We start from the raw sequence: 12,874 nt of genomic DNA, 5'->3' as shown, positions 1-12,874 counted from the left end.
ATCCTTGCATTCTTGAATCTCTTGCTTCTAGCTTCCCTTCTACTTGGCCTACCACCAATAATGAATCCGAGAACATTTGTACCGTCTTCCCTTCCATTTTATGAACCATGTTCATCCCTGCGAGGACGGCCTCATATTCTGCTTCGTTGTTGGTGGCCGAGAACCCCAATCTAAGAGATTTCTCAAAAGTAATTCCCTCCGGGGATATCAAAACTAGTCCCACACCAGATCCTCTCTGATTTGGTACTCCATCAACGTGCACTTTCCATAACGGAGGCTTTTTGCATGAAATCATGCCTATTGATTTTTTACCCACACCTGATCCTTCAATATATTCTTCTAATGAGGGCTCAGTAAATTCCGCCACAAGATCCACGATGACTTGCCCCTTTGTAGAGGTGCGAGGCATATATTTGATATCAAAAGCTCCTAGAATAATGCCTCATTTCGCAATTCTTCCCGTATAATCCGCACTCCGAAGTATAGATTTGAGAGGGAGTTGTGTAAGGGATTGGAAATAATGAGGAAGCCTTCGTGTACCATGCACCACCGCTAAAATAGCTTTCTCCAGTGGCAAATAACTCACCTCGGCTTCATGCAGAGACTTGCTTACATAATAAACTGGCCTCTGGATATTACTATCATCTCGTATAAGAACCAAACTAACTGCATGATTAGCTACTGCAATATATGCAAACAGAATTTCATCGATTTCTGGCCGAGACATAATGGGTGGTTGCGAGAGATACTCTTTAAGCTGTTGAAAAGTCACCGCACACTCCTCGGTCCATTCAAAACCCTTCCATTTATTCAACAACTAAAAGAAAGGCCTACATCTGTCCGCGGACCGAGATATAAATCGGTTGAGGGCAGCGGTCATACCTGTTAATCTCTGTACTTCTTTAGGATTCCGAGGTGGGTGTAAGTTGTTAATGGCCTTAACCTGAGCAGGATTCACCTCAATTCCCCGGTGAGTTACCATATAGCCTAAAAACTTCCCACTACAGAAAGGAAAGGGCTGGTCTTAAACTAGATTTGAGGTTAAATTAAAATGAAACCTGAGACAACCTTTAGGATTAATGAGGTTCATTACGATTTTTTGTGATGCCTTTCGGCCCCGCCAATGTTCCTTCCATATTTAAGAAAGTTTTGTGCTAGTAATCTTTAATGACATGCTACTTTATAATAACGAATTGGAAGAGCACTTGGGGGCTTGAGCATCTGAAGTCTGTCTTGGAGGCTCTCCGGCCAACACCACCAACCCTATGCTAAAAAGACTAAATAATAATTTGGTTGTGATGACAAAACTAGATTGGTATATTAACAGGTACTTTTTTCCAGTTAGATTCTTTCTTGAAAACTTAAACTCTGGCCCTTACTCCTCACATCCCACAAACACTTATACTTGTAGAGTGACTATAGCATTAAGGGTGTACTGTGGTTAAATTATTTATTTTTAGAGAATTTTATATCTTAATTTTGAAGTCAAATGTGGGATCACATCATAAACATCTATCTAAGTGAGTTATTACCTATAAAAACCAAAGAGTCTAGAATTAATGAACATAAAAAAAAAAAGGGACAATTTACATTTTCTACCTAATAATATTCTTACAAGACTTTTTAAAGAGTTAAAAAAAAATTATAAGAATGACTATCAATAATATTTAAATTATATATGTAAGAATTATACTATGCAACTTAATGTATATCTTTTAAGTATATAAATATATGCATGAGGTTACAACTTACAAGCTAACAAGCTAGTTGATATAATATATGGAAGGGAAAACTTTATTTTAAAAGGGAATTGCATATCAGCTACTTTACAATGTATCAGCCTCCATCGGAGAAAGCTTCTCTCAATAAAGTGTTGTTCTCCTACATTACAAAACTTAGCAGGCACAAGTCCTATACTTGATCCATCAGGGTGAAGGCTTCAACCTGTAATGAACAAAAATTCACAATATTAGTGGTATTATCCAAGTTCTGTGTTATATCTGTATAATCCTCATTTACATTGATATATCACAAGGCATTACTTTTTATAGAGTAGTTGGCACCAACTATAGAACAGATTGCTGCATCTTGCGAATTCTTAGCCAGCCAAGGATCTTTGCTATTCACATGTCATGTCCCTTAGGAAATCATCCAAAAAAAAAAATAGGGAACTGTCAGGAGATGTTGGATGGTGAAAATTACTTGGGATTGAGTCATTATTATTATATGTAGCATAGATATCAAACCCTGACAATCTACTTGTTTCATAGTTTGTCAGTTGTGACTGATATAGCTCAAGACTATATTATTCCTTTCCAAAAGAATTAAAAAAGAAAAAGAAAACCTCCACTCAAATTAAAATGCAACTTTCAAATTGTCAAGATTCGAAGTGGAGGATAGTAAGGAAAATTTTTAACTTTAAACCAATCTATAGTTTTAGTCATATGACTACATATTTTGAAAATTTAACCGTTAAATCGCATGTTCCTTACTCTCTTAATACACATTTCAAATTTTGTGTCAATCGGATATTATTTACTATATAATCTATAAGCTTATATTTTATGCATTATTTTAAACCACAAAAACTTACAATTTAAACAATGTATTGATAACATAGCTATTAATCTTTAATTTTTAGTAATTTTACAAGCATAGGGATATAAAAAGAAGTTGTAATCTAAAGATGGATTTGTCAAAATTCACTTCCAATAAAAAGATATTAAGTAAGGTTGTAGCCTAATATTACAAACAATTTTGTAACTAAACTTTGTTCCTTTTTAAATGAATCACGTGACCTGTTTAAATAATATAAATGAATAGTCTTATAAACCTTCATGTAGTGGGTTGGAGAAGATAGCTCTAACCTAGTTTGGAGCTAAATTTTGTCCCCAATAGAATGTAGAATACAGTAATACAGTCAACTAAGCTTTTTACTTTTACTTTTTTGTTTTCCCATAATGACATAATAATAATAATAAAACTTAGATCTATTTTGTAGCCAGCCTACCTGATTGGTTATTGTCAAGATTTTCAGGTCCTCTACTGGAGCTTGGCTTGCTAGTACTTGGCTGGGCCATTGCTTGATTCTGCAAAAGGAAATAGACCTTATTAGTTTCAACTACTTATCCCAAGTAGTTTAGTTAAAAGTGTGCTAAGGTTTTGCTTAAAACTCAAAACCCTAAGTTCTGTTCAAGCTTTTCGGATTCTTTTTGAAGAAGCACAAGGCACGCCTAAGCAATCTGTATTATTTGTTGGTTAAAAAAATATATGAATGATAAAAATTAACCACTTGTTTTTGAAGGAAATGATATAAATTATTTATTTATTATAAAAACAGCATTCTTAAAGTGGTGTAATAGAAAAAACAATTCATTGTTTGCATATTAAAAGACAAACAAGACAATTTACTATTCTTTTGCCATTTGGCCTATGTCTTTTAGATATATTTTGATTGAACCACAACTTAAAGTTTTATCATAGGTGTTATAGTTATGTATATTTGTAAGTACAATGGAATTATATAAATATTTGTGCTTAAATTTGGATTTACAAGCTTTGTACAACGCATCCATTTGAGCTAATAGACAAAATATATTACCTTCTTGAGTAAACTTTTTTCAATTATATGTCATGCATACTTTTATTAAAAGCTATTATACATTATATTTGAAAAATGTGCATTTTACTTCAATAAGTCGTGCTTTGTGCCTAGACTCTAGGAGGCCTACAGGCTTAAGTGTGCTTGATGCTTTTGACAATATTGGTCCCAAGAGAATAGTGATGGAACAGGGCCATGCACATTAACCTCAAGCATGTGGTAAGCTACAAATGAATTAGAAAATTTCTTATCAATTTAAGTAATGAGAAGCAATATTTTTTTAATAAATTCTAAAGAAAAAGGAAGACAGGACAGGAGTAACTCAAGCCTGAGCTTAATTGCTCTTAACAAGATTGTAACATGTTCTCTATAAAAAGGTATGATAACCTAGGACAAACAGGCAAATTTTTTTTTTTTTTTGCTACTCCTTAATATTAATAATGCTGTAACCAGATATACTGAATAAAAAATTATGACAATGTAGGAAGAGTGGTATCGTGATCTTTCAATCTATGTGTATGGATTCATAGTGGTCTACAAATAGCCTGGAATAGTGCAAAATGATAATTTCTCTTATCAGAAGAAACAGAACTATGTAAGTGGTAATCTTATATTACATAGAGGTGGCAAAGAAGTTTCACAAACACATCTAAGCCCTAACTCAAGAGGCAAGATTAAGAAGGAAAAGTACCCGTGGTAGCGGTAACTGCATTTGGTGGGGAGCAACATACTGCTGATAAGGATCGGTAAAATTTGGGAACCATGACTGGCTTGGATGTTGTGCCCCAAGTGAGTTCAGCATTTGTTCTGACTGGTTTGATTGGATTTTGGAAGGATCGGGCACAGGAACAGGCGGCATGAAAGCTGGCATTGGGAATCTTGGTCCCAGATGAGCTGCTGCTCCTGTTGGCAACCCTGAACCAGCTAACATATTGGGAAATGGAAACATAGGCCGGTTGATGCCCATTTCCATGCCCATGCCCATGCCCATCCCAATTCCCATACCCATTGTTGGCATATACTGCTGGACACCAGGAAACATCATAGGGACCATGCCACATCCCATGGACATCATCTGCAGAAATTTTTTAACACCTAATTTTCGTTATGAATAATGCATGAAGGTCATAATTTTTATTGGTGAAGATATTAACCATATGCAATCAAAAAATGAAGTAAAGAAATATGTGTTTGTATACCAAGAACTTGTATAACTGCACAATATGCAGATTGTGACATCATTTTTAAATATGCAGTCTTCAAATTAAATGGACCATGCTACATGCTGGAAAATACCTAAAAGCTAAGTCAACTTTCAAAAATAGAATGCTGATAATCCTTCATTTTCTGTAGCAGAAACTTTCTAGTACCTGTGTCTAAGAAAAAGTAAATGTTAGAAAGTACATTATATACATGTTTTTTCTTGACGAGGACTGTATTTATTACATTGACCCTAGAGGACCCTTTAGATAAGATCAAACAATTGACGAGCATAGGTTACTCCATATGTCTCTAGTGCTAATAGGAAATATCTTGGCATGCCTAGGTAATAAAAACTAATATAATGTATGCCAATGCCAATGCCCTTTGTTCTTTTATTGGAAGATAAGAATACAAAGACTCACTCTGCAGCCATATTATTCATGCAACCACAGAGAAGTAAGGGGGTAGCACAAATAATGCAGACATATTATACTACTAGTATTGTAATAATAGGATTATGACTCTCATGATTATGTCTACTACATAAAAACCACACCTGCAATTAAGCAAAACAACACTTTCTTCAGGAGTAGAGTTATGTATCTCAATAATTAGAGATTTATTTTCATCGAGCTTGCAAATAAAATATGACTGAGGCAATTGGACCATTCGTGGAAACATTTGCATTTGAGAAACAAGATAAAAACAATATACCTGTACTTGCAACTGAAGTGACTTCAAGTACTCAATTGCCTCATCCAGCATTGAAGCTTTGTCTGACTGGAATTTAGAATGAACAAGAATTATAAAATAAGTCAACAGCATATTAAAACAAACATCTACGTTTTTATTTTATTTTTAAAGCTGCTATCCTAATAGTTGGGAAATATCTCAATTAAATAGATTATGTGTGACTGACCTTGTTGCAACGAGGTATGAGTTCCTGCAAAGCCTTCATCTTCTCATTTATCCTATCTCGACGTCTCTGCACATGAAAGCAACATTTAACCATTTGAAGTAAAAAAACCCCATGAAATAGGGACAGTGTCAAAATTATTAGTATACTCGTAAAGAGTACAGACCCTCTCCGAAAGATTGTGGACCTCTGCAGCACGGGATCTCTTTGTAGAGGTTGATCCACGAACCCGTTTCTTTGCATCGGCAGATTCAAACTCAACATCCTTTTACAATAAAATAAAAAAAAGAAAACAATAAGATCATATAAAGCCAACTACAATCAATAAGGATATTAAAAAGGAGTACAGGGGTATTGAGCCCAAAAACATAAACAGGAAAAAGAAGTTATAGCATTAGCATGTGTGCACATAAAAGCACCATGAACATAAAACACGCAATCTATTTTCAAGTATGACCATTAATTTGGCCTGAAACATCTTCTAAAAAAATACTTCAGGCAATAGCTCATTTTTTTTTCTCTTGAAGCTAGCAGTGCCATATACGTAGCACTTGATTGCATATTTAAAGGCTTTCCCTCTGGCTCCCAAAATTTTCAGCATGTAAAGCAAATGCTCATCATCACCAATGTGTTACAAACCAATAGGTAGAACTCACCCTTGCAAACCGGCTTGCAAGGGGAGGGTGCTCAAGAGCTTATAAATACATGTTTAAGTTTATATTTAAGCAACATGGAACACTAGGATCATAACACAATGTCTCATTCTTAGCTCCTACTATCCATTATCTATAGACTATATAACTGGGATGACCTGAAAACAGATCCAAAATGTGTCAACTTACCACTAATTTTTTTTTTGAAGAGGTCAATTCCCGGCTTGAACTCGTGACTAGTCACTTTTGATAAAAGACATTTGTCATCGCACAAGGCTTGACCCATAAAAAAAATCCTCTAACAGAACCTAAAAATTGCATGACAAGACGCTAGTCCAGCCAAGTACCAATACTTTTTATGCTCTAGTATTTTTTTGGAGAGAATTTAGTTATCAAATAAACGCCAACGGCCCAACACTAATGAGAGGGAAACAACAAGCACAATTTTTCTAATATAAATTCCCTCAGCTCTCTATATGATGTGAATTATAGTTGGCTTCCCTGCCATTTATTACTTCACTATAACACTTTGTTTTGCAGGAAGATCTTCTGTAAAGATATTTTTCCACATTTTAAAATGTTTAGTAGCATAAAAAATATCAGTCAACGGAAAACAATTTTTAGTTAATGGAAAACCCTAGTAAAAATAAGGCTTATTTTCTAACGCTTGTTTTCCAATAAAAATATTCGGAAAACAAGCTCTCTCTAAGAGCTCTTTCTTTTCTAGACTTAATTTAATAAAAATAGTGGGTAGGAAAATGTCTGCTAATGAGTAATGACAAAAGAAAAGTTATAAAAATAGAAAGCAGCTGGTCCAAACTGGACAATAAATTTGCCACTGTAGAATAATAGACTACCATTCACATACTGAAAATCATAATTTCAACACGTAGTCCTCCATAATAGCACATAGGGGGCGGAGATAAATATTGGGGTGGGGGCCATAATGGCTCATAGGCAAATTTTGACACCATTTTTATAGGAAATAGAAAAAACTATCAAAACATTAAGGGTATGTTTGGTAACTGTTTTTTCTCCTTATTTTATGTTTTCAAAAACAATTTTCTATTTTTGAGACTGAAAAACTTGTTTGGCAACTCAAAATGGGCAAAAAACAAAAATTGTTTTCAAAACTCAATTTGTGAAGGAAACTGAAAACATGCAAAAGGCTGTTTTCAGTTTCTAATTTTCAAAAGTTAATGAAAAAACACATTTAATTTAATGAATCTATCTTATTTAATGAGTTAACATTAAAGTTCAAATCCTAATAAAACATATTTTAGTATTTTCTATTATTTTCTTAAAAAAACTATCTTTTTAATTTTAACTAACCAAACATGTTTTTGATTTCAAAAATACAAGAAAATTGTTTTCTCTTTATATTTCCAAAAACAAGTTTTTGAAAATAGAAAACAAAAACTGTTACCAAACATACTCTAATTCTTTTCTTTTCTTTTCCCATAAAAACTTTCTTTAAAAGGATTATTAACTAATGCCCTAAGTGCATTCATTAGCATTTTCCTTAAAAAAATAATATAAAATTAAGAAGTTCAAAAGGGATTGAATCAAGAATTTTAGTATGGTATTAGTTTACTTTTCTCTCAAAAAGCATGATAGTTTTCAATTTTTTAATTCACACTTTTTATGCAAATACGCACGCTCTCTCTCTCTCTCACTCTATATATATATATATATATATATGAAAATCTAACCCCACGAACAAAATTTCTAACTCGACCTTGCCAGTTCTTATATGCTATGATGCCAAAAACCATGTATGAAAAAAAAAAAAAAAAAAAAAAACACCATGTATGTACGTGTGAGAGACCACGCTCAAATTGGGGTGTTTTCAGTACGTTCAATTCATTTAGGATGAATCCACATAATATTATACAATATTTTGGGAGTATAATAATAATTTATTAACTTCTCTTGCGTAAATAGTATATTTTATCATAAATTTAATTAGTGATATCCATTATAATTTGAGAAAAGTAAAGTCAAAGTAATGCTAGGGATACACCCATTCTCACATGCAAATCCATACCCTACTTGTATGTCAAGTCTTGATTGGATTTTCCCCCTCAAAAAAGAAAAAGAAAAAAGAGAGTCTTGATTGGATTAAAGCACAAGTATTTGAAGATGAAATCTAATCAAGACTTAACATACAAGCAGGGGGTGGATTTGGGTGCGTTCCTAGTATTACTCATGAAATTTTCTATACAAACACATGAGAATGATAATTTTTATTTTGATACAAGATAGAAATTCTACTTTAATCTAATCTAAGTGTATATATGTATGTGAAGCTCCCTCCGGCAGAGTTGAACTCCAACCCTTGCCCTTCCACACCTCACAAGCACTTAAATTTGTGGAGTGATCATCGTACCAAAAGTGTGCGGTCGTCATAAGAATAATAATTATGATTTGCACAAGCCACAATGTGTCTCTTTCATATATTTTACTTATTTATTTTATTCTTCTACATCTTTTAACTTATTTTGTCACAACTCTAATGTGGCAAACTTTAACTAGTTGCTTATCATATAAACTTTTTTTTTTTTTTTCTTCTTCTCTCAACTACTCATAGTCAGCTAGCTGTGGCAAAAAACATTATTGAGTGGAGTTTGTGTCCAGTGACCAGTGCCACTAGACACATTGCGATGCGGACACGTGTCCAATCTTGGACACGTGTCTGTATCCTAACGTGTCCAATGACCACTAGACACAAGCCATACCCAACATTATTATGATCCTAGATCTTATCATGAAAATTTCAACCAACACTACCTAATCTCAAGTAAAAAAAACGTAAGGAAAAAGTTTCAACCCTAACACATGAAGAAGCCCAAACAATTTCTAATCCGTTCAAAAAATTGAAAAAAAAAAAGGTAAGACTTAAGTACAATACTTAAGTGTTATTTCTTAAGTTTTCTTTTTAAGATTCTGAATTTTTCTCATAAGATAGAAAAAACTCATTATTGAGTTGAATCTTAAGAGGAAAATCTAAGTAACAATACCTAAATTTTGTCCATTAAAAATAAAAAGTACGTCCATCTAGGTGTGAGTGCGATAGAAAATCATCACCAATTAGTCGGTCAAGCTTGGACAGCCTCATGACTAAATGGATGTTGTACACAGTTGAGAGTGAGATATCCGTGTGGAATTTTGGTTCCGCCGATATGTCAGTCTAGGCTCCATGTGATGTGTTGCATATATTGATGAGTTGGATAAACATGAGCAATAATTGTCAGTGGTCACAACTCACACACATGTGACCTAATAAATGCACGACAATTTGTGAGTTAGTTCGGCTAGAGTTCACATTTCAATTTTCCAAACCATGTGTTATTAATGTTTGGTGTTTGAAAGAAATTGGTAATGCTAAAACAAGGGAAGGAGACGAAGAAGCCAGTCCCGAGAAACACGTCCACACCGTCCACGCCAAAAAAATAATCAATCATATATCTTTTCCCTCGGACAATCTGCAGCCCACATCACTTACCAATCGTCCTTCACCTTTCCGAAAAATTAAACTCCATCACACACGTGGCTTCTTACAAAGAAAGACATCTCTGCCACGTGTGCCCCAACAGCCTTAAAAGCATTAATGAACCGAATACATGCATGCACCGAAAATGTCACAACATTTTTCCAGCTTTTTCGGCAAAATGTTTATGGGCAACCAATCATTCATACCATATTATAATATTATATTTTAATTTGATACTTAAAAAGGTTAAGTGTGTCAATTTAATTTTTAATCTTTTAATGTATGATCAAGTTATTGTCTTTGATAAAAATAGTTGACATGACTAACACTCAAAATAAAAAATTAGATTTTGTTGATACGAGAGTAAACTAATTTTTTTATTTTGGCTATTATTTTTAGAAAGTTTTAATTTATGGCGTTCGCTCCTGATGATAGCTCTTTATCATCAAACCAAGACATTAATCAGTTTTTGGTGTAGACAGAGATTGAACACCAGATCTCTTATACAACCATCAAAAACTTTACCAATTGAGCTAATTAAAACCCACTATTTTGATTATTTGTTACATTAGCAATTTCCATTCAAAAGTTAATGATGGAGGCTAAATTAACATAACATTAAAATGTTAGAGGCTAAATTAAAATATTAGAATTTGAATTGAAATATAATGTAAAAAATACGAACTAAATACATAGTTTAATATTTTTTTTTTGGTTACCAATTTACAACAGCATTAAGTGCCAATTTTTTATTTTTTATTTTTTATGTTTGGACTTATTTAAAAAAAAAAATATATATTTGGGTCGACTCGTTTTTTTAGATTTTTTTTTTCCAATAGACATTCATTCATGCTCCATGAAGAATTTGCTTCAAGTGAATATTTTCCTATATAGAATGATATTGCACACATAAACAACACGTGTATGCAACAGTACACACATATGGTATAGCGCATGAGTTTCCATCGCAGGTACCAACCAGTTCCGAAGGTTGTCTTATTTCTATACGAAACCTCATTTTGTCATCACTAGTCTAGCATATCGAAACAAGCAATTTTAATGTACTTATGTACCAAAATCTCCTTTTCTTTTTCTTTTTTCCCTTTTTTTTTTTTTTGAGAATGTCTTTTTTTCCCAATTTGATTGTACAACTCTCAATTAAATTAAAAATTGGAAAATAGTGTCAGCAAATCCAAGAACCTGGGTAAGACATACAAAGTATGCATATGACAGAAACATCTGGCGAGATAAAAAGTACTTTTTTTTTTTTTTTTTTTTTTATAGGAGTACAAAGCAAAGCCTGATTAATAATGAATGAAATCCGTATGTGTTCATTATTTATTCACTCTATTTTTTTTTTTCTGAATGAAATCCTTATTTATTCACTCAATTATATGAATTAAACTCTCGTGTTGAATAAAATAATTTCTCCCAAAAAGATAAGATATATGTAATGATAGATTTTAGATAGATGAAGAAAGTGACGTTGACCAACGTCACACCTAATCAGGATAGCCAAGAGAGTGGGAGTGAAAAAGTCGTTGAAAGTGGAGTTAATGACATACCTCGCTGTGGCACTCGTCGGCGGCGTCGGCGTCGTCGGCTTCTATTGATTTCCGCTTCCGATCTTCACCTGCCGCCGCCTCTTCCTTCTGATCCGCCTCCGCACTTGCACTCGAACACCCCGGCGATGAAGTCACCGTCATCTCACAAGTCATCATCTCCACCTTGCTCCTATCACCACCACCACCACCACCGCCGCCACCGGAAGATGTAACTGCCACCTCAGCGCCACCTACGCTCATGGTAGCGCAACCCTTATCCACCACAGCCCAAGTCTCGGGAGTCTCGTTCGAATCCACCATCGTACTCGATTCCCTCACCGCCGCCGCCATTCTCTTGTTAGTTTCTTCATCATAATAACCCTTTTGTCTCGACGGGAACTGACTCATCTTCGACTCCGCCAACTCACTCCTCCTCGAAGGCGGAATCGGTGGCCTCAACGGCGGCGGCTGCGGCTGCGGCTGGCTTGACCGAACCATAGGGTTAATATTGGTCTGAGTAGTAGTCTGACTCTGACTACTCATGTTCATGTTGTTGTTGTTGTCAAGAAGTTCAAGTTGTGCACAGAAATTGTCCTCATCCAGAGGGTAGTGAAGCCAAGCTGCCATTTCATCTTCTTGCATAAATAGATGGTTGTTGTTGTTGTTGTTGTTGTCGTTCTCTTGTTCCAATTTCGGCGGTGGAGATCTTCTTATAGATCTTTGGTTTTGACTCTGCATAACCACTTGCCCGTTTTGCCACAACAGCTCCATGATCTCCTCTTCTGGCCTGTGTATTTCTCAGTATAATTTTTTTTTTTTTTTGAAATAATTTCAGTACTTGAGGAAAGAATTGAATAATTAAAGAAAAGCTTACAAAGGTGATTTTCTGGAGCGAGAAACAGCAGAAGATGAGGTAGGGAATGAGTAATCTTCGTCCATTTCAAAATCTGGAACGCAGTGATGATTAATCATCCTTTTTTTTTTTTTACCTCAAACAAACAATAACCTGCAATTCGATGAGCAAAATCAAAAACTCACTCACCCTCAAAAAATTTCGAATCTGTTATAAGGTTATGGATGCCATATATATATGTAGATGAAGAGACTTTGTGAAATTTGGTGTTTTTGTGTCTCTCGACAACTCTATGACTCTTCTGTTGTGTGGTTTATGTATGTGAAAGAGGAGAGAGAGAGAGAGAGAGAGAGAGGGAAATGGAGAAATTATGTAGTGAAGATTTTCATTTGTGTTAGGTGTTTGTGTATCTTTGCTTTTTGTGCTCTAATGCCTCTTGCAGCAGTACAAAGATAAGGTCACTCGGAATAATGTTAATAGGAAACTGACGAAATTGATTTTTGTTACCATGTGCGCTTCTTGCTTTCTTTCCGGACTCCACATATTTTTGTTTTCTTTTATTTCATTATTTTAACAAATTTTGGTTTCAAATATATTTAGTATTTTTTTTT

The 12,874-nt window shown here is 34.3% G+C and overlaps 1 protein-coding gene across 3 annotated transcripts; it reads right to left on the bottom strand.

The window, feature by feature from the left end:
- Positions 1-1,570: 1,570 nt before the first annotated feature.
- LOC142619902 (transcription factor PIF1) lies at positions 1,571-12,656 on the bottom strand. 3 transcript variants are annotated; one of them, XR_012841614.1, is made up of 10 exons: positions 12,453-12,656; positions 12,285-12,357; positions 11,432-12,197; positions 5,887-5,985; positions 5,724-5,789; positions 5,519-5,584; positions 4,293-4,676; positions 3,011-3,089; positions 2,043-2,138; positions 1,571-1,944 (listed from the first exon to the last, which is right to left on the bottom strand). XR_012841614.1 is itself a non-coding variant. In XM_075793262.1 (8 exons), exons 1-8 carry the CDS (start codon positions 12,380-12,382, stop codon positions 1,940-1,942), a joined length of 1,563 nt encoding a protein of 520 aa, XP_075649377.1. In that variant the 5' UTR covers positions 12,383-12,533; the 3' UTR covers positions 1,571-1,939. The 3 variants fall into 3 exon arrangements, 1 of the variants encoding a protein (XP_075649377.1); XR_012841613.1 differs by having other exon boundaries at positions 12,285-12,533; XM_075793262.1 differs by lacking the exon at positions 2,043-2,138 and having other exon boundaries at positions 12,285-12,533.
- Between the last annotated feature and the right edge of the window lie 218 nt (positions 12,657-12,874).

The sequence above is a fragment of the Castanea sativa genome, chromosome 12 (assembly GCF_040712315.1).
Source record: "Castanea sativa cultivar Marrone di Chiusa Pesio chromosome 12, ASM4071231v1".
Lineage (NCBI taxonomy): Eukaryota > Viridiplantae > Streptophyta > Magnoliopsida > Fagales > Fagaceae > Castanea > Castanea sativa.
Note: the sequence above shows the minus strand (reverse complement) of the source record. Positions and strands in the feature narration are given on the sequence as shown.

Coding starts and splice junctions, on each gene's coding strand:
- LOC142619902 (XM_075793262.1), bottom strand. CDS start 12,382: ATGATTAATCATCACTGCGTTCCAGATTTTGAAATGGACGAAGATTAC. Junction 5,790..5,886: donor TCCACAATCTTTCGGAGAGG/GTCTGTACTCTT, acceptor TTTCATGTGCAG/AGACGTCGAGATAGGATAAA. Junction 5,585..5,723: donor TCATACCTCGTTGCAACAAG/GTCAGTCACACA, acceptor TCTAAATTCCAG/TCAGACAAAGCTTCAATGCT.